The 21979-nt window shown below is 45.2% G+C and overlaps 1 protein-coding gene across 1 annotated transcript in view; it reads left to right on the forward strand.

Annotated features, from left to right (window-relative positions):
• Positions 1-21505, forward strand: part of LOC104308104 (cytochrome b5 reductase 4) — a 50819-nt gene extending 29314 nt beyond the window's left edge. The window contains exons 11-16 of the mRNA XM_054162559.1: positions 3434-3574; positions 8649-8801; positions 9996-10146; positions 16535-16621; positions 18224-18388; positions 21307-21505. Coding sequence (XP_054018534.1) covers positions 3434-3574; positions 8649-8801; positions 9996-10146; positions 16535-16621; positions 18224-18388; positions 21307-21361 — 752 coding nt within the window. The 3' untranslated portion in view covers positions 21362-21505. The remainder of the gene's footprint in view (positions 1-3433; positions 3575-8648; positions 8802-9995; positions 10147-16534; positions 16622-18223; positions 18389-21306) is intronic.
• The last annotated feature ends 474 nt before the right edge of the window (positions 21506-21979 follow it).

Genomic DNA, 21979 nt, shown 5'->3' on the forward strand with positions numbered 1-21979 from the left:
AAATGCTGGAATCGTAGACTAATGTAGTTGAAAGGTACCTGTGGATGTCATCTGGTCTAACCTGCTCATAACAGTCCAGTCAAAGCTTGAATATGGACAGAGACTGTCTCTGGGCAGCTCACCCCAGTGTTTGATGAGAGCATTCTCCTGGTGATGCCTGGTTGGAATTCCCTGGGTTGCAGCTTGTGCCTTGTTTCATGAGTAGCTCAGCTGCTTATGCTATCGACTAGAGGATTTTTCAGTAGGAGGAGGACAGAAGAAATGTTATTTCACTGGAATTGCTTCAGTGCATTAAGTGTCATTCAGAAGGATGTCATGCTCAAGTATTCTCATCTGTGGACCTGTCACATTTTGAAAGGCTTTACATGAAAATATTCGCTGGGACTGGTTACAAATTTCACACCGAGTGCTTTGCCCCGGAGATCATTTCCAGTATAATGATAGCCTCTGTTGTAGCAGAGGTAAAGGACTTACCTTGATCTGAGCCTGCAGGAATGTACAAGCTTGTGGGGGATTTTATGGTTTGGCTTTTGTTTCCTGGGGTTTTGTTTGGTTCATGTTTGTTTTTGTGGGCGTGGGTTTTTTGTTTGGTTAGTTCAAATTATTTCCCTTGACAGGTGTTCATCTTAATTTGCTCCAAGACACTCCTACCACACTGCATTTGATGGGACCTCATAAGCTATATTCTTTCAGAAGCCTCTTATACTTAATATCACTAACCAGTCTACAGGATTGCCCTAAAAGCATCAAAATCAAATGCATAGTTCTTGGATCACTAGCAATCAAAACTACCTCCAGTACTCAAGGAGAGACTCAGTGAAGGCTTGAATGATTCTGTAGGACATTTACAGGGCCTTACTTGCTTCTCCTAGAGCTATGCCAGTTGTCAGCCCAGTCATTCTCAGTTACATCTCAGGTAGTTCAGTGATCAGCTAATTCACCTGCACTTCAACTTATTTCCCAGTGGAGACCTTCCAGTTCTGAACAGAGACTTAACTAATCCTAATTATTGCCCAAGATTCTGTCTTGTCTCTGCTGTGGCAGCCCCATGGTCAAGTAGCTTTTCTGAGAGGGTTTTGGGTTATTTTTCTCCACAGTTATTCTGAATAGTAGTGTTCATTCCTTGATTTCTTGAAAATCCTTGATGGAAATGCAGAAGACCTTGCAGAGTGATTTTTTTGATTGTTGGTTGGTGGTTTTTCATTGGTTTGTTGGGGTTTTTTTAATGCTTTCTGATTTTTTGTTACCTTTTGCCTGGCATTTAGCTGATGCACAGGTTGAACAGCACTCTCTTTGAAACCTATGCCCTCACCTCCAGCATGCCTGTATCAACCAAAATTGGTGCTGTACATAGGGCCTTGTAGTTGATTTATCACAGTATCACCAAGGTTGGAAGAGACCTCAAAGATCATCAAGTCCAACCTGTCACCACAGACCTCATGACTAGACCATGGCACCAAGTGCCACGTCCAATCCCCACTTGAACACCTCCAGGGATGATGACTCTACCACCTCCCTGGGCAGCACATCCCAACTAACAACTCTGTCAGTGAAGAACTTCCTCCTCACCTTGAGCTTAAACTTCCCCTGGTGCAGCTTGAGGCTGTGTCCATTTGTTCTGGTGCTGCTTGCCTGGGAGAAGAGACCGCCCCCACCTGGCTGCAACCTCCCTTCAGGTAGTTGTAGAGAGCAAGAAGGTCTCCCCTGAGCCTCCTCTTCTCCAGGCTAAACAATCCCAGCTCCCTCAGCCTCTCCTCATAGGGCTTGTGCTCAAGGCCTCTCACCAGCCTTGCTGCCCTTCTCTGGACACATTCAAGTGTCTCGATGCCCTTCTTAAACTGAGGGGCCCAGAACTGGACACAGTACTCAAGGTGTGGCCTAACCAGTGCAGAGTACAGAGCAGAATGACTTCCTGCTCCTGCTGGCCACACTATTCTTGATGCAGGCCAGGATGCCATTGGCCTTCTTGGCCACCTGGGCACACTGCTGGAGTTACAGATTAGTCTGGGTTGGAAGGGACCTCCAAAGGTCCTCCAGTCCAACTCCCTCTGCAGTAAGCAGGGACATCCTCAAGTAGATCAGGTTGCCCAGAGCCCTAACTGTAACTGAAGTTCACAATTTCTAGTTATCCTAAAGGCACCAGTTCATGTCTAAAATACTGATTGGTAATGCTAAAGTGTCTGTTGCCTGCTTAGGCACAGATGTTAATTTAATCTTATGATGTGTAAGCATCTAAGTAATGGTATAGTGTACCTGAAAAATTGTTCTAATGGACAGGCAGCTAAATGTGAGCCAGCAGTGTGCCCAGGTGGCCAAGAAAGCCAACAGCATCCTGGCTTGGATTAGAAATGCTGTGTCCAGCAGGAGTAGGGAGGTGATTGTTCCCTTGTACTCAGCTCTGGTGAGTATTGTGTCCAGTTTTGGGCACCTCATTGCAGGAGAAATGTGGAGGTGCTGGAGGGAGTGCTGAGGAGGGCAGCAAAGCTGGGGAAGGACCTGGAGAACAAAGCTTATGACCAGCGACTGAAGAAGCTGGGGATGGTTAGTTTGGAAAAGAGGAGGCTGAGGGGAGACCTCATTGCCCTCTACAACTACCTGAAAGGACCTTGTGGAGAGGCTGGTGCTGGTCCCTTCTCACAGGTAATTAGTGATGGAACCAGAGGGAATGGCCTCAAGCTACTATTGGACAGGTTTAGACTGGACATTAGGAAACATTTTTTTTCATGACCAGAGTGGTCAGACCTTGGAATGTGCTGCCCAGGGAGGTGGTTGAGTCCTCAGCCCTGGATGTGTTTCAAGGTGGTTTGGCTGTGGTGCTTGGGGCTATCTATGGTTTAGGGGTGGCCCTTGTAGGGTAGGTTTCTTGGTTGGACTTGATGATCCTGAGGGTCTTCTCCAACCTGAATGTTTCTGTGATTCTGTATCAGAAATACCTGTGCTACTAGCAGTGAAAGTGGAACAGTGTGGAGGAGCCAGCCCAGCAAATAGGCAGGATACTGGCTGGGCTTAGGCAGTGTTACTGACGGCTGTGGTGCTGTGCCTTTCTTGCATTTCATTTGCATTACTCAAACTGGTTTTGGTCTGCCTGTGTGTATTCATGTTGTAGCTGAGTGGTAAATTGTAGTGCAGATGCAGTGTAATGCAAGAAGTTCTGCTTTCTGCTAGTATTTGGTGGGTTTTTTTACTTCTTTCCAGTCAATGCTGCTAACACAGAGTTTCAGTAATGTAAGCCCAGTGTCAGGCTGATGTAATCTATAAGGCTAATAATGTAAGGCTTGGTCTAAAATCAGAAAAATATTTATGCTTCTCTTACTAAAATAACCTTGGAGCCTTTTTGTAAGGGTGTGTAGTGAAACACATACCTCTTAAAAGGTGTATGAGAACAAAAGAAGTCGGATTGAGACATAAGTAACAAGTAAAATCCTGTTCTTAGGACTCTTCTACAGAAAATGCAAGCTGGTTTCCAAGACAGAAGTTACCCACGACACCAAGCTGTTGTGCTTGATGTTGCCTAAGGGCACACATCTGCAGGTTCCCACTGGGCAGCACATTTACCTCAAACAGATCATTGCAGGTAAGAAAATAGGAGTAATGCTCATGAGAGTTTGTCTTGCTTGTCCTTTTATTATTTTAGTCTAATTACATTAGATCACAGGTTACCCAGGGAGGTGGTTGGGGCCCCATCCCTGGAGATATTCAAGGTGAGGCTGAACAGGGCTCTGGGCAACCTGATCTACTTGATGATGCCCCTGTTGACTGCAGGGGAGGGTTGGACTAGACGTCCTTTGGAGGTCCCTTCCAACCCAGACCATTCTATGATTCTGTGACATCTGAAATATTAACATGCACAGCAACGTTACAAGCAAGCTCCTGAGCTTACCTAAGCTGTGATTATAATCTTAACTTTTGTATTGGATGTCCAGTTGTGTGGTTTTCAGTTGGCTTTCCTCTGAGCTAAATTCTTGGGAAGTGCAAAACACCTCCTAAGCAGCACTGTGAATGCCGCTGTGTTCTGGCTGCTGCACCCTGCAGGTGTGCATTGCCAATGACTGCAGAATGCAGGCTTGCACTGGAATAGTGCAGTCTGTGTCCTGTATAAAAACTGCTCATTGGCTCCCCAGCTTTGGCATGCACTGATGTGCTGTTGCTTTCTGAAATGCCATGTGCAAGAGTCTGAGCTTTCAAAGCTTAGAACCAGCACCAGAACAAGAGGACACAGGCTCAAGCTGTGCCAGGGGAAGTTTAGGCTTGAGGTGAGGAGAAAGTTCTCCACAGAGTTTTTAGCCATTGGAATGTGCTGCCCAGGGAGGTGGTGGAGTCACCATCCCTGGAGGTGTCCAAGAGGGGATTGGATGTGGCCCTTGGTGCCATGGTCTAGTAGTCATGAGGTGTTGGGTGACAGGTTGGACTTGATGATCCCTGAGGTCTTTTCCAACCTTATTGATTCTATGATTCTATAAAAATTGAGAATGTAGCCATGGATATAGTGACATAAATCCATTTGCAGAGTCTTGGGAGAGTGCCAAGTCCACAGCCACTAATTCCCTGCTTAGAAAGTCTCTCCTTCCAGGATCACAATTGGTGCTTAATAATGAACTGACTGAATGAATATTGCTGGGAAGCTGGCTGTTGAGGTGGCTGGCATTTACTGGTGACCTGCTTGGCTTCTCTTTCAGCTTTCCCTTTAAAACATTCTCCTGCTGAAGCAGTGCTGCTCATTTTCAAAGAGAGGGAAGCTCGCTGTACATGTGCCACGTGTGATCAGTCACTTCCTTTTAGTTCACAGCTTTTTTAGCATTCGGGGGGTAATGTTGCAGTTTTGCTTTGGTTTCATTTTCCCCTTCTTCTGAGGGTGTTTTAGGGAGTGGACAGAAGCTCTTTTATCCCTCTCCAAAGGAGTAAAAGAGAGCACTCCACAAGCATTGGAAAGAACTGGAAATCTCCATGGAAGTACTACTCACAACTATATAAAACAACACAAAACCATACAAAATACACCAGTTCATGTTTAGCCTTGCCCCAGTTCACTCCAGTCTGGGCTTTACCAAGATCTCATTAGGCCAGAGCCTTCCCCTGCAACCAGGTCACAATCCCAGGCCTAAATGCACCCCCCCTATACCTCCCTACCCAGGCCTGAATGATGCAGTAAAAATCAGCCGAAGCCAGGCTGCAAACCTTCTGCACAAGGGATAAGGTCCATCTGGGAGCAGAGAGAGGGAGAAAAGGGGAGAAACTGAATACACAGCAAGTTTATATATGGAAGGGAGATGTAGACTGATGGGAGTGAAATAACAAAAGATTACTTTTTCCATCCCCCTGCACCTCTCTGGTACTTGGAGGTCGTTTGACTGTCTCTTAAACCCATAGCAGTTGTGTGATACTGTTTTACACTCCAGAGACACAATATTAATCATGGAATCAACCAGGTTGGAAAAGACCTCAGAGATCATCAAGTCCAACTTAACACCTCCTGACACCTAAACCATGGCTTCAAGTGCCACATCCAGTCCCTTTTTGAACACCTCCAGGGATGGAGACTCCACCACCTCCCTGGGCAGCACATTCCAATGGCCAATTACTCCTTTTGTGAAGAACTTTCTCCTCACCTCGAGCCTAAACCTCCCCTGGCACAGCTTGGGACTGTGTCCTCTGGTGCTGGTTGCCTGGGAGAAGAGACCAACCCCCAGCTGTCTACAACCTCCTTTCAGGTAGTTGTAGACAGCAATAAGGTCTCCCCTGAGCCTTCTCTTCTCCAGGCTAAACAACCCCAGCTCCCTCAGCCTCTGCACACAGGGCTTGTGCTCCAGACCTCTCAACAGCCTCACTGCCCTTCTCTGGACATGTTCATCATAACATGATACTAGAGAGGAATACATCTTGAAAAGTATTATTGAAAAGCTACTCATCAGGCTCATACAGGCTTAAAAATGGGAAATCAAAGAAATATCTGACTGGAGTATTTCTAGGGATACTGTCCTGGGTTTGAGCCATGAGCTGCCCAGGGCAAAAGGACACAAAAGATATTTTACCCCTTTCCCAAGGAGTGAAATAAAAATGCTCCACACTGGATTGGAAGTTTCAGTGAAAATTCTATTTACAAATATATACAAAGGGTATCCAGGTAAAAGGAATACATTCACAAATTAGGCTCAGTTCTTCACCTGGGCCTACCAGGCCAACACCTTCCAGAGCCTTCCAGAAACCCCCACCCCCCTCAGCCAAGAGCAGCCAAACTGCCCCCTGCCCCAGCCAAGACCCAGGGCTACCACAGGCTTCAACAGGCCTGGTGGTGTAGCTGGAAATTCCCTGCCAGCCAAGGCCAGGAGAAAGCCTCTCCCCCACAAACCATGTAGATAACAGCATGCATCCCATGATGGAGAGGAGAGAGAGAGAGAGAATTGGCTATACACTGCCTTAAATGGAAAGGTACAGGAAAGGGAAATAGAATAACAGATTACATTATCCTGGGACAAATTGCTTGTCCCCCTCATAGAATACATACATAGAATAAACCAGGTTGGAAGAGACCTTCAAGATCATTGCATCCAACCCATCAACCAATCCAACCCACCTAAACAACTAACCCATGGCACCAAGCACCCCATCAAGTCTCCTCCTGAACACCTCCAATGATGGTGACTCCACCACCTCCCCAGGCAGCCCATTCCAATGGGCAATCACTCTTTCTGTATAGAACTTTTTCCTAACATCCAACCTAAACCTCCCCTGGCACAGCCTGAGACTGTGTCCTCTTGTTCTGGTGCTGGCTGCCTGGGAGAAGAGACCAACACCTGTCTGTCTGCAACGTCCTTTCAGGTAGTTGTAGAGAGTAGTAAGGTCACCCCTGAGTCTTCTCTTCTCCAGGCTAAGCAACCCCAGCTCCCTCAGCCTCTCCTCATAGGGCTGTGCTCCAAACCCCTCACCAACTTTGTTGCCCTTCTCTGGACACGCTCCAGCAAGTCAACCTCCTTCCTAAACTGAGGGGCCCAGAACTGGACACAGGACTCAAGGTGCGGCCTAACCAGTGCAGTGTACAGGGGCAGAATGACCTCCCTGCTCCTGCTGGCCACACTGTTCCTGATGCAGGCCAGGATGCCATTGGCCCTCTTGGCTGCCTGGGACTCTCTAGCCTCTAGAGGCCTTTTCTTTATGGTTATACCAATTATTTCTTAATTTCCCTTAACCTGCAACAGATACTTTTTAAGATGTGCACATTGTGGTCATGCTGGTCACTGTACTTGCATTAGTGTGCATGGTAAAGAGGTTTCTCCAAAGGATTTTTGCATGTCCTTTGACTGCAGACTCTATTTTTCCCCCTCCATACCTAATCCTTTGATGCTGCCCAGCTCTTTCAGCCTATTTCCCCCCCCCCCCCCATTCAGTAGCTTTTTGAAAAGATAGTGGGAGAAAATATAATCATGCAGTATTAAAAATCTGCTATTTCAGTTTAGAGGAAAAAAGACTAAGCTGTGGCACTTGAAATTAAATGCAAATGTTTAGATTTTCCTGTCTCTTGGGATGGGCTCTGGAGCTTTTCTCTCAGTGTTTTGAATTGCTAACTGATGTAGAAATGTAGAGGAGCTTGAAGATGATAATTGGAAGTGGAAGATTACTATAATAAGAGCTGATGTAGTGGAAAGCAACATCCTTGTGTGAAAAGCATGGAATGGTGTTAGTTTTATGGCATATGCAGGTGGTTTGTTGGGGGGTTTTGGGCATTTGAACAAAGTTTAGTGGCTGCAGAGTTGATCTGCTGGAGGGTAGAGAGGCTCTGCAGAGGGACCTCGACAGGCTGGGCAGATGGGCAGAGTCCAAGGGCATGAGATTGAACACATCCAAGTGCCGGGTTCTGCACATTGGCCACAGCAACCCCATGCAGAGCTACAGGCTGGGGTCAGAGTGGCTGGAGAGCAGTCAGGCAGAGAGGGACCTGGGGGTGCTGGTCGATGGTAGGCTGAACATGAGCCTGCAATGTGCCCAGGCAGCCAAGAGGGCCAATGGCATTCTGGCCTGCATCAGGAACAGTGTGGCCAGCAGGAGCAGGGAGGTCATTCTGCCCCTGTACACTGCACTGGTTAGGCCACACCTCGAGTACTGTGTCCAGTTCTGGGCCCCTCAGTTTAGGAAGGAGGTTGACTTGCTGGAACGAGTCCAGAGAAGGGCAACAAAGTTGGTGAAGGGGTTGGAACACAAGCCCTATGAGGAGAGGCTGAGGGAGCTGAGGTTGCTTAGCCTGGAGAAAAGACTCAGGGGTGACCTTATTAGTCTCTGCAACTACCTGAAGGGAGGTTGTAGACAGGCGGAGTTTGGTCTCTTCTCCCAGGCAGACAGCACCAGAACAAGAGGACACAGTCTCAGGCTGCACCAGGGGAGGTTTAGGTTGGATGTTAGGAAGAAGTTCTTCAGAGAAAGAGAGATTGCCCATTGGAATGGGCTGCCTGGGGAGGTGGTGGAGTCACCATCATTGAAAGTGTTCAGGAGGAGACTTGATGGGGTGCTTGGTGCTGTGGGTTAGTTGTTTGGGTGGTGTTGGATTGGTTGATGGGTTGGACGCGATGATCTTGAAGGTCTCTTCCAGCCTGGTTTATTCTATGTATATTCTATGTATTCTCATATAGTTTCATTTCCCTCTTTTGCCTTCTCTCTAGGAACAGAGGTGGTAAAACCATACACACCTGTATTGCCTTCTTTGCCACTGGATTTCAAAGAGCCATCTCCCCATGATGGTGCATGTATATATTTAATGATTAAAATTTATCCCTCTGGACTGTTCACACAGGCACTTGACCACCTACAAATTGGTAAGTAGATGTTGGGGCTTGGTTTTTGTCTGATTTTCCAACAAATGCTTTATCTTGGTGTTGGGTGACAGGTTGGACTTGATCTCTGAGGTCTTTTCCAACCTTACTGATTCTATGATCTTAGGAGGAGAATGAATGGGGTGCTTGGTGCCATGGTTTAGTTGATTGGATAGTGTTGGGTGGTAGGTTGGACTCGGTGATCTCGGAGGTCTTTTCCAACCTGGTTTATTCTAGTCTAGTCTAGTCTATATCTTGATTTCCTTCTCTGGGTATTCTGTTGTTATTGTTTAACTACTTACACATTGGAACATGCTTGCAACTTCTGAAAAAAGGTGTATTCTGCATGCCCTAGGTGTACAGGCTTATCCTCACTCTAGCTGGGAGCTGACCATAAAGGGTGAGGCTGATGGAGCACAGGAACAGGCTGCCCAGGGGGATTGTGGAGCCTCCTCTTGAGACTTTCAAAACCCACCTGGATGCATTCTTGTGTGGACTACCCTAGGTGATTCTGCTTTGGCAGGGGGGTTGGATTTGATGACCTCTGGAGGTCCCTTCCAACCTCTAATGTTCTGTGATTCTTAAAGCTCTTCTGATCTTCCAAATGTGTTCAAGTATTGAGGGATGTCAAATGTATCACAAGTCATGGTTGATCACTTTCATTGTATGTACACTTAGAGGGACTTCTTGTACTTTTCAGATCAAGAAGGCTAAATGTGTTTTGTTAGACTTCAGATGCATTTCCTTTTCTGTCCCAGATACAGAGGTAGATCTGTAACACTGATTTTGCAAATGTTTTTGTACTCATAGCATAAAGTCCATTGAGACAAGGCATTTTAATTGAACATCTGTTCATTTAATAGAATCATAGAATCATTCAGGTTGGGAAAGTCCAACCAATAACCCTACTCTGCAAAGTTCACCTCTAAACCATATCCCCAAGCACCACATCTAAACGACCTTTAAGCACATCCAGGTTTGGTGATTCAACCACCTCCCTGGGCAGCCCATTCCAGTGTCTGACTACTCTTTGTGTGATGATCCTTGTGTGAAATGTATAATGCCTCGCTGAAAGAAATCCCGGTACTCCAAAGATCAAAGCAATATAAAAGGGCCCTTAAAAAAGATCAGAATACTGATTGGCTTGTTTCCATCTCATTAACATTAATTCTTCTTCCTTTTTTTTTTCCAATAAAGGAGATGATATTCCTGTCAGCAATCCTGAAGGTAACTTCAAGAAGTCAAAGGTTCAGACTTCAGAAGATCTCTTTTTATTGGCAGCAGGCACAGGCTTCACACCGATGGTTAAGCTGCTGAATTATACTCTGACTGAAGTTAGCTGCCTCCGGTATGTACACTCCTGATGATTCAACTCCAAGAGTCATCCATAGGTAGGATGAAATGTAATGGGCAAGCCAACAGGCTGGGCAGATGGGCAGAGTCCAACAGCATGAGACTTAACACATCCAAGTGCCGGCTTCTGCACACTGGCCACAGCAACCCCATGCAGTGCTACAGGCTGGGGTCAGAGTGGCTGGAGAGCAGCCAGGCAGAGAGGGACCTGGGGGTGCTGGTCGATGGTAGGCTGAACATGAGCCTGCAGTGTGCCCAGGTGGCCAAGAAGGCCAATGGCATCCTGGCCTGCATCAGGAACAGTGTGGCCAGCAGGAGCAGGGAGGTCATTCTGCCCCTGTACACTGCACTGGTTAGGCCACACCTTGAGTACTGTGTCCAGTTCTGGGCCTCTCAGTTTAGAAAGGAGGTTGACTTGCTGGAACGAGTCCAGAGAAGAGCAACAAAGTTGGTGAGGGGTTTGGAACACAAGCCCTATGAGGAGAGGCTGAGGGAGCTGGGATTGCTTAGCCTGGAGAAGAGGAGGCTCAGGGGAGACCTTATTACTCTCTACAACTACCTGAAGGGAGGCTGTAGACAGGCGGAGGTTGGTCTCTTCTCCCAGGCAAGCAGCACCAGAACAAGAGGACACAGTCTCAGGCTGCACCAGTATCATAGTATCACCAAGGTTGGAAGAGACCTCAAAGATCGAGTCCAACCTGTCACCACAGACCTCATGACCAGGGGAGGCTTAGGCTGGATGTTAGGAAGTTGTACACAGAGAGAGTGATTGCCCATTGGAATGGGCTGCCTGGGGAGGTGGTGGAGTCACCATCATTGGAGGTGTTCAGGAGGAGACTTGATGGGGTGCTTGGTTGCATGGTTTAGTTGATTAGGTGGTGTTGGATAATCGGTTGGACGTGATGATCTTGAAGGTCTCTTCCAACCTGGTCTATTCTATTCTATTCTAAAGCCTCAGTAATCCTGAAACAGTTAACAAACTAAAATGTTATGAAAACATATTCCTTCATCTTATGCCAAAAGCTGACATGCTTTAGGGAAGAGTCTGTCAGAGTCTCAGGGAGCTTAGATGTATTTGATTATTAGCTGCCATCAACAAAATGGACTGAATTGCATTTTGGATTTTAGTTGCTAGACAAAGGAGCTCACCAAGTAGAAAATCTGCGGAGTTTTTGTTTGGTTTTGGTGTGTATGTTTGGTGTATGTGGTGTTGTGTTGATTTTGTGTTGGTTTTGTGGGGGGAGGATGTTACTGGGTTGAGTTGGTGGTTGGTTGGTTGTTTTAATTAACATTGCATTTGAGTCCTTTTTTTCACTGTTGAAATACTTCAGTGTAGATAGTGGGTTTAGGACTGATGGAGGTTTGCAACTGTAGAATTATGGCTTCTCTTTGATCTATTAGAATGGCTAGGATGTTTTCAGATGACTTTCACCTGCTAAGCAACAGTTACACATTTTTACCAGATGTGTTCCACTTTTCAAAGTGGAGAGTCACACAAAAGTGTGACTTGTGTAAGCATAGCATTCAGTCCTGTCAGATGCCTAGAGAGGTGTGGATTGCATGTTCAGTCTATGTTCAGCTAGTGAAATAGAAAATAGAATAGAATTAACCAGGTTGGAGGAGACCTTTGAGATCATCAAGTCCAACCTATCACCCAACACTATCTAATCAACTAAACCATGGCACCAAGCACCCCATCCAGTCTCTTCCTACACACCTCCAGTGATGGTGACTCTACCACCTCCCTGAGCAGCACATTCCAATGGCCAGTCTCTCTTTCTGGGAAGAACTGGGTGTTTAGTTGATTAGGTGGTGTTGGATGATAGGTTGGACACGATGATCTTGAAGGTCTCTTCCAACCTGGTTTGGTTTAGTCCTATTCTATTCTATTCTATTCTATTCTATTCTATTCTATTCTATTCTATTCTATTCTATTCTATTCTATTCTATTCTATTCTATTCTATTCTATTCTAACTTCTTCCTAACATCCAGCCTAAACCTCCCCTGGTGCAGCTTGAGACTGTGTCCTCTTGTTCTGGTGCTGCTTGCCTGGGAGAGGAGACCTAAAACCTACAAAAGGGAGCATTACTTGTCCTTGATCAGTTGAACAGGTTGTTTTGACCTCATTATATCCTTCATATGCTTGATGTGATTGTCCATTTACAACTGTAAGAGAGTATACAATAGCTCAACTTTAAAAGGAAATGCAGAGTTGCTCTAGGGGGATACTTTGAGAAAGGGGAGTGGTGCTCACGTTGCTTGAAGAATGTCCAAGCATTGACATTTTTGTCAGTGGGAACTGTTGTAAACTGGGAGAGGGTAAATAGGGAAAACATATCCAAACTCTGTTGTCTTCAAAGCTCTGCAGAGGACTTGCTACTGTTCTCCTGTACCTTTGAATTTGAGCTCTTGTAATGGAGATTAATTTCTAATACTGAGTTTGATTCAATTTAAGCACAGGATGTTTTGGTTCATTATGTCTTTATGAAGCACATTTTGAACCAACAGAGAGAGATTATTTGGACACTGGTCTTCATAGCAAAGCTAAAAAAGATGGCATGTCTTGCAGAAAAAAATACCTAAACCCACACATCATTCTTGTGTTGTTTATTGTTCAGCATTTACAGATCATCCTATTTTGTGAGCACAGAGGCTGTGTACTGTTTGGCTCTTCTGAAGCATTCTGTATGGTCAGTGAGCTGCACCCAGAGGAGCATAGCCAGCAGGTCGAGGGAGGTGATTCTCCCCCTCTACTCTACTCTGGTGAGACCCCACCTGGAGTACTGTGTCCAGTTCTGGAGCCCCTATTACAAGAAAGATCTGTATGTGCTGGAACATGTCCAGAGAGGGCTGGAGCTCCTCTACTATGGAGACAGACTGAGAGACTTGGGGTTGTTCAGTCTGCAGAGAAGGCTCTGAGGTGACCTCATTGTGGCCTTCCAGTGTCTTAAGGGGGCCTACAAGAAAGCTGAGGAGTGACATTTTAGGATGTCAGGTACTGATAGGACTAGGGGGAATGGAGTAAAATTAGAAGTGGGTAGGTTTAGATTGGATGTTAGGAAGAAGTTCTTCCCCATGAGAGTGATAAGACACTGGAACAGGTTGCCCAGGGAGGTGGTAGAAGCTTCATCCCTGGAGGTTTTGAAGGCCAGGCTGGATGTGGCTCTGTGCAACCTGCTGTAGTGTGAGGTGTCCCTGCCCATGGCAGGGGGGCTTTTGAACTAGATGATCCTTGAGGTCCCTTCCAACCCTGACAAGAAAGGAAAACTTGAGGAGAGCATGGTAAAAGATGCAAATCTTGACATTTTGTCCAGAACCAGAATAAAGAGAGTAGATAATATGCAAAAGACTTCTACTGCACAAATAGTGTTTGCATCTACTCTGTCCTTTAACGATGGCCAGAGTGACTTCTTTTCACTCTTCTTATTTTAACAGTTTCTTATGGGAACTCACTGCTCACAGCTACCTTAGGGTGCAGCAACATCTGTTTTCTTACTAGTTGAAGTAAATGAGATTTTCCTTCTTGTTCTGAAGGCTTGTTTGGTGATGAAGTAACTTGACCTGGTGCAGGTTCTGTTTATACACAGGAAGTTAAGCCTTTGTTGTTCTGACTGATTTTAGGCAACTTGGGGTTTTTGCCCTTTAACCCTCACTTTCTCTTTTGGGAAAATAGTGCAAGAGAGAGTGTGTGTGTGTATATGTATACTATTCATATACAGGAGATTATATGTATAAATGATATCATTTGCATGACATTATCTTACTGTGAAGAGTAATGATTGCTGTAGGCTTGCATTGCTCGTGCTGGAACGCAAGTTGCAGAAAGTTGAGGAAGCTTCTGAATAATAGACTAGAATTAACCAGGTTGGAAAAGCCCTTCAGGATCATTAAGTCTAACCTATCACCCAACACCATCTAATCAACTAAACCATGGCACTAAGTGCCTCATCCAGTCTCCTCCTGAGCACCTCCAGTGATGGTGACTCCACCACCTCCCTGGGCAGCACATTCCAATGGGCAATCTCTCTTCCTGTGAAGAACTTCTTCCTAATATCCAGCCTAAACCTCCCCTGGCACAGCTTGAGACTGTGTCCTCTTGTTCTGGTGCTGGTTGCCTGGGAGAAGAGACCAACCCCCACCTGGCTACAGCCTCCCTTCAGGTAATTGTAGACAGCAATGACTGAGTTGTCACTTGAGGGTACAGATGCAGCTTCTGCCTAGTGCTGGGTGAGTGCTGCTGAACCTCCTGAGCTGCAGGGTGGACGCTGGAGAATCCACAGTTTCCCTAGGCAGCATTTGTTGTGGTGCAATGGGCTTAGATTGGATTTCTACTCTTAGTATCTAGCCAAAGGCTCCCAATTATCTTTAAAGTAAAAGTGCTAAATGTGAAAAACAGTTTTGTGCTGTTCCTGTCTGCAGTGTCCTTTTGTGCATTAAGTCATAATGCTCTTCCTTCAGCTTGCTTTCTTCTCTTTCAGGCCAAATTGTATTTGGCCAAAATATTAATTTAAAGAGAGTACTGGTCCTCTAGGCTGTTTGGTGGTTTGGGTTTTTTTTCCCCCTCCCTAAGATGAGATTTTTGCTCCTTTTTACTGCTGCTGTTTAACTGCAATCAGGTGGATATAGTTCTTAAAGAAAACTGAGGCACAAAGGCACTAAGCACGAGGTAGAGGACTGACACTTGGCACTCCTCTCCAGCAAGGGTAGGGTACTTGTATACTGCTCTTCATTTCCCTTGATCCTTGTATCTTGTTTTGTCTCCAACTTTCCAGAGTAGCTCATTCCAAGTTTGGGAGGTTTCTGTTCTCTTTATAGTGCTGAGCAGTTACATTAGAATATATGTATGGAATATATAGAATCCAAGGGCATGAGATTGAACACATCCAAGTGCTGGGTTCTGCACATTGGCCACAACAACCCCATGCAGTGCTACAGGCTGGGGTCAGAGTGGCTGAGAGCAGCCAGGCAGAGAGGGACCTGGGGGTACCGGTCGATGGTAGGCTGCAGTGTGCCCAGGCAGCCAGGAGGGCCAATGGCATCCTGGCCTGCATCAGGAACAGTGTGGCCAGCAGGAGCAGGGAGGTCATTCTGCCCCTGTACACTGCACTGGTTAGGCCACACCTTGAGTCCTGTGTCCAGTTCTGGGCCCCTCAGTTTAGGAAGGAGGTTGACTTGCTGGAACATGTCCAGAGAAGGGCAACAAAGTTGGTGAGGGGTTTGGAACACAAGCCCTATGAGGAGAGGCTGAGGGAGCTGGGGTTGCTTAGCCTGGAGAAGAGGAGACTCAGGGGTGACCTTATTGCTCTCTACAACTACCTGAAGGGAGGTTGAAGCCGGGTGGGGTTTGGTCTCTTCTCCCAGGCAAGCAGCACCAGAACAAGAGGACACAGTCTCAGGCTGCACTAGGGGAGGTTTAGGCTGGAGGTTAGGAGGAAGTTCTACACAGAGAGAGTGATTGCCCATTGGAATGGGCTGCCCGAGGAGCTGGTGGGGTCGCTGTCGCTGGGGGTGTTCAGGACGAGGCTTGACAGGATGCTTGGTTGCATGGTTTAGTTGATTGGGTTGTTTTGGATGATGGGTTGGACACAATGATCTTGAAGGTCTCTTCCAACCTGGTCTATTCTATTCTATTCTGGTCTATTCTATTCTATCTTTATGAAATTAATGCTGATATATCCTCCTTGAAGTTCCAAGGTGGATGTGATGCAAGCTGGTGGATGTGATACTAAAACTGTGTGCAGAGTTTGTGTACTGAGTGTTAATTTAGGGGACATGGTCTCAAGCTGCGCCAGGGGAGGTTTAGACTTGAGGTTAGGAGAAAGTTCTTCACTGAGAGAGTCATTAGTCATTGGAATGTGCTGCCCAGGGAGGTGGTGGAGTCACCATCCCTGGAGGTGTTCAAGAGGAGATTGGACGTGGCACTTGGTGTCATGGTCTAGTTATGAGGTCTGTTGAGACAGGTTGGGCTTGATGATCCTTGGGGTCTCTTCCAACCTTAGTTATACTGTGATACTGTAATTGTAGTGCTCCAGCACCCATGAGGAAGCACTAGCTAAAGCTTCACAAGCTGTGTTTGTCATTTCAGCCACATTTGAGTAACTTCAAAAGACTTCCAGTTCAGTGGTTCCTGAACTTGTTGCAACTGCAGACAGGGTTGTGAGACTTAGAAGAGAGGTCACAAGTCCACTAGACATTCAGGGACAGTAAGAAAGTATACTGAGTTAGTGGCAGAAAAGATTTGAGGACTGCAGAGTTGCAAGACACCAACCAAACAAAAAATGGATGCAAAAGGCTTCTCTCTAATGCAGTACAGTCTGATTCTTGAACATGCTTTTAATACAGAAACAATCTGCAGTAATTTTTTTATTGTTATTCTTTTAAGGAAAGTGAAGCTGATCTTCTTCAACAAAACAGAAGATGACATACTTTGGAGAAACCAACTAGAGCAATTAGCTCTTAAGGATGAAAGGTATTTACAAGTCTTGTGGAGAACAGCTCATACCATGCCGGTGTATAGGAGAACAAATCTGGTAGTCATAGGGACTAGGGGGAATGGAGCAAAAGTAGAAGTGGGGTGATGCAGGTTGGATGTTAAGAAGCTCTTCCCCATGAGGGTGGTGAGACACTGGAACAGGTTGCCCAGGGAGGTGGTAGAAGCCTCATCCCTGGAGGTTTTTAAGGCCAGGCTGGATGTGGCTCTGAGTAACCTGATCTAATGTGAGGTGTCCCTGCCCATGGTAGAGGGGTTGGAACTAGATGATCCTTGGGGTCCCCTCCAACCCTAGCAATTCTATGATTCTAAGTCCTGGGGCTTGGACTGACTGTACAGCTTTGGCACAAAGACAGATTCCAGTGCTGGAAACTCTTAGGTAAGAATTTCATGAGTCCTAGGGAGTGGAGGGAGGTGAGCTTACAGTGGTCACAGATGCATAGCAGCAGGCTATGCCATTACGTTCTGTAGGTCCCATAGGAAGCCAGGGATTTGATTTGACAGTGTTCAGTAGATGTTTATTGGAGATGTTATATTAGATGGTGGTTGTGAAAAGCTTTTTGAAGGTGAGGAAAATCAGCCTTAGCAGCAGAAGATAGAGAGATGCAAATGGAAGCACAAAAGTCACAGGGAAGGATGTACCCTGGGGGCAACATTCTGAAATTAGGAGAACTCTTAAAAAATCTCTTTGCTGTCCCTTAGTTGAGGAAGTGTTTATCTAGAAACTCAAAGTTTAAGCCTGTTAATTCTAATTTTATTTGCTCTTTGTTGACTTTTTTTTTTCCTCAATACCATATAATTGTGGATTAAAATGCAGCAGTGAGTGTATTTCTGTTAGGAGTCATAGGAATCTCAGGGTACTCTTGCTTTTACCACCAGATAAATTGTCACTGCCTAGTTTTTACACGACAGGAGTACATTTTGTTTGTGCTTACCTCATTCTTAGTTGGAATGGCATGAAGAAATTAATTTCACTTGTTCCTTCACCACACTGAAGTGAAAAATCAATATTACTGCATAGCCTGGTGATGTCTGGCACATTCAAAGCTTCAGAGTCTAGACTGTGTGCAAATTTACTGTAAAAAAAACACACCCTTTCCACCTTGCAATAAAAGCCTGATAAGCAAGTGCTTGGTGGTTTTTTTTAACCCACCAACCAATCTGTTGGTGAGGTTTTGAAACCTCATTAACCTCATTTTCTCATTAACAAAATTGTGCTGCCATTTTCTCCAACCTGGCTAAGCACTCTTACCTCACTGCTTCTGTATTGAGCTGCAGCAAGAAGATTTGTGTAAGTGAATAATGGAACAGGAAAAGCTCTGCTTCAGTATCTTCAGTGCTACCAGCTGGTTTTCATTATAAGGTGAAATACAGAACTAAATTTTGAAGATTGCAAGATTGGGTTAAATGATGAAATACTGGAGGTGATTTGACCTGATTGGTAGGAACACCTCAATGCCTGTGAGATCTGATACTGTGTAAGGGGAGCTGAGCAAAGCAGGAACCATCAGTCACTAGCATTTTGTGGGGCAGATTTCTAGGCAGAAACAATATTTTATGAAATACTCTTCTCCTTACCAGGTTTGAGGTACAATTCATTCTTTCACAACCAAAAAAGGACTGGGTGGGTAAACAGGGGAAGATTTCATCGTCTCTCCTCTCTGAGTTTGTGCAAAGAAGCAGAAAAGACTCCAAAGTGCTTATCTGCATCTGTGGTCCAACACCTTTTACAGAACAAGGAGTACAGTGAGTATTTGAAATGATGAAATAGAGAACAAGAAGTCATCACCTAAGCAGCTCCAGTGGATGTGGCTTGGTAGTCTTCCCAAAATGGCCTTTATGTTTTTCTGCTTTGCAAGGAAAAAAAAAAATTAAATCAAAAGCCAGCCAACCAAAACAAACAACTCCCAGTGACAACCAAAAGAAACCCCAAAACAAACCACAAAAACACAACCCCCAAAGCCAGCCAACCAAAGAAAACCACAAACACAACACCCCAAGGCCACAAACAAAACAAAACCCCCAAACAAAAAAATCTCCCCCTCCCCCCAAAAAACCCCCAACAAAATAAAAACAAACCAACCCAAAAAACCCCAAACACAATTCCACCCCAAAAAAGCCACAAACAAAAGAACAAAAACCAACTAAAAAAGGGGGGAAAAAAAGTCAAAACACACCAAAAAAAAACCCCAACAACAAAAAGACAAAACCAGACAAAGCCAAAAAAAAGGACAAAAAAAGCCCTACAACACTAACAACAGAAAACCTCCACCAACCCCCAAACCAACCAAACAAAAGAATAGAATACATAGAATAAACCAGGTTGGAAGAGACCTTCAAGATCATTGCATCCAACCCATCAACCAATCCAACACCACCTAAACAACTAACCCATGGCACCAAGCACCCCATCAGGTCTCCTCCTGAACACCTCCAATGATGGTGACTCCACCACCTCCCCAGGCAGCCCATTCCAATGGGCAATCACTCTCTCTGTATAGAACTTCTTCCCAACATCCAACCTAAACCTCCCCTGGCACAGCCTGAGACTGTGTCCTCTTGTTCTGGTACTGGTTGCCTGGGAGAAGAGACCAACATCTGCCTGTCTACAACCTCCTTTCAGGTAGTTGTAGAGAGTAATGAGGTCACCTCTGAGTCTCCTCTTCTCCAGGCTAAGCAACCCCAGCTCCCTCAGCCTCTCCTCTTAGGGCTTATGTTCCAAACCCCTCACCAACTTCGTTGCCCTTCTCTGGACTCGCTCCAGCAAGTCAACCTCCTTCCTAAACTGAGGGGCCCAGAACTGGACACAGTACTCGAGGTGTGGCCTGACCAGTGGCCCCCAGTACAGGGGCAGAATGACCTCCCTGCTCCTGCTGGCCACACTGTTCCTGATGCAGGCCAGGATGCCACTGGCCCTCTTGGCCACCTGGGCACACTGCAGGCTCATGTTCAGCCTACCATCGACCGGCACCCCCAGGTCCCTCTCTGCCTGGCTGCTCTCCAGCCACTCTGACCCCAGCCTGTAGCTCTGCATGGGGTTGCTGTGGCCAGTGTGCAGAACCTGGCACTTGGATGTGTTCAATCTCATGCCCTTGAAAACATCACCAAAAAAACCCCCAGAAACAAAACAACAAAAATCAACCAAAACCCAGAAAACTAATAACAAAAAAATAAATCCAAACAAAATTCCCCCCCCGGCCTCATACCTGAGAGCTGTATTTAGTGTACAGTCCAGTCAATAACCAGCAGTATGTAAATTTCATGGGCACTACTAAGTTGTTCAAGACTTTCTAAGGGCATCACAAGGATGATAAGACGAGGAACAACAGGTACAAGCTTGAACATAGAAGGTTTCACCTCAACATGAGGAGAAACTTCTTTACAGTGAGGGTGATGGAGCACTGGAACAGGCTGCCCAGAGAGGTTGTGGAGACTCCTTCTCTGGAGACTTTCAAAACCCACCTGGATGCCTTCCTGTGTGGACTACCTTGGGTGATCCTGCTTTGGCACGGGGCTGGACTTGATGATCTCTGGAGGTCCCTTTAGACACTTTAAATTAAAGAGACACTAAATTAAAGAGACACTTTAATTTTCTGAAAGGCTTAATTGCTGTGTTATTAGGACCTTGTATCAAAAAACATTTATGGGGGAAAAGATCTCTGCAGTCTCCCAGCTCTTTGTTTGAAACATGTTCTTTAATAAACTCTTCATAATTTATGTTTACAGCTGTAGCCACATATTTAGTGTAATTAAAACAGTAGCTTGAAGAAGTAAATACTTCAGTGCAGCATATGAATACATCTGCCAACCTCAGCATGGAAGGTTTCAGCTCAACATGAGGAGAAACTTCTTTCCAGTGAGGGTGACAGAGCACTGGAACAGGCTGCCCAGAGAGGTTGTGTTGTCTCCTTCTCTGAAGACTTTCAAAACCCACCTGGATGCATTCCTGTGTGGACTACCCCGGGTGATCCTGCTTTGGCAGGGGGGTTGGACTTGATGATCTCTGGAAGTGCCTTCCAACCTCTAATGTACTGTGATACTGTGGCCACCTCTAACAGTGATGTTTTCCCCCCAGAGTTTTCAATGCTGCTTTTAATCTCATAGACATCAATAGATGTTTCATAGATGTTCATAGAAAAATTGCTATAACAGGAAATAAATTTTCTGTGACAAGTTACAAAAAGTAAAATTCAGAGCAGTTTTCTATCACTTAGCTCATTTTTTTAAATTAATTTATGTCTGTACTTAATACTTTCCTTGGGTTTTGTGCCATATGTTTAAAAGGTAAGAGGTTCTCTAACTTTCTTTTGCCCAGCTTCTATATCCTGAACCATTACGGCCGTGACCTGCTCTTCTGCAGGCCTACTGAAGTCAAGTGCAAGGATTTAATTGAGGGTGGAATTGGCTAATAATTGAGCTGCCTCTTGAGACTTTTGAGATGATTCAAATGATGTCTCCATTTATTTTTAGAAATCTTTGCAGGATCTTAAAAGATCCTGCAGCACCTAGGAGCTCTTGGGCACAAATTGCTTTATTAATGTACTTGCAAAAGTGAGCTTCTGGAAAGAAGAGCCAAAGTAGTGGTGCTGAATTGCTTCATCTCTCTCTGTGATGGGTTTTGGGTTCCAAATACTAATATTGTGAACTTCTTTTCTGACTTTCAGATGCCTGAAGGATCTTGGGTACTGCCAAGAAGAGATCCACGCTTTCACTGCATAAACCCCAAACAGAATCTCATTGTTTGGTATAATTTAATCTTATTTATTTACATCCATGGATTTAAATAAGTGAGGAGCAATTTTGTAAGGCTTGAAATTTCACTCTTGGTACCAAAACTGTTTCTCAGAAGAAATCTATCTTTGAGGGGGGGGGTGGAAAAAAACACCACAAGAATTTTATACAGTGTTTTATCTTGGGTTTGTAAATACTTTTGGTAAGACTTCAGTCAGCCAGGTAGTAATTTATTGTAAAGGCAAGCAAAAATGTGTAGGATACATGATGTAAAGTATTTCATGTCGTTGGTTCTTTTGTGGCAGGCACTGATTTAAGTCTTGACAAAGCTTCTTATTTCTTACTGTAAAAAGTCTGAAGAGCAATACTGTCTGAAATCAAATGTTGCACTGTAACTCAGGTGATCAGCCCACTGAAAAATGTTCTTTCTCCTCTGATACCTGTGTTTGACTTGCAAGTCATCCAGAAACGTTTTGGGCTTTGTAAACGGAGCAAACGTTTGGTAAAAGAGAAAATTTGCATCAACTAATAAAATAAGGCAATGATTTTACATTACTTCATGCATTTTTTTCCTAATGGTTTTGTTTGTTTTCAGTTTTCTGATGG

This window comes from Dryobates pubescens, chromosome 6, assembly GCF_014839835.1.
Source record: "Dryobates pubescens isolate bDryPub1 chromosome 6, bDryPub1.pri, whole genome shotgun sequence".
In the NCBI taxonomy this organism is placed as follows: domain Eukaryota; kingdom Metazoa; phylum Chordata; class Aves; order Piciformes; family Picidae; genus Dryobates; species Dryobates pubescens.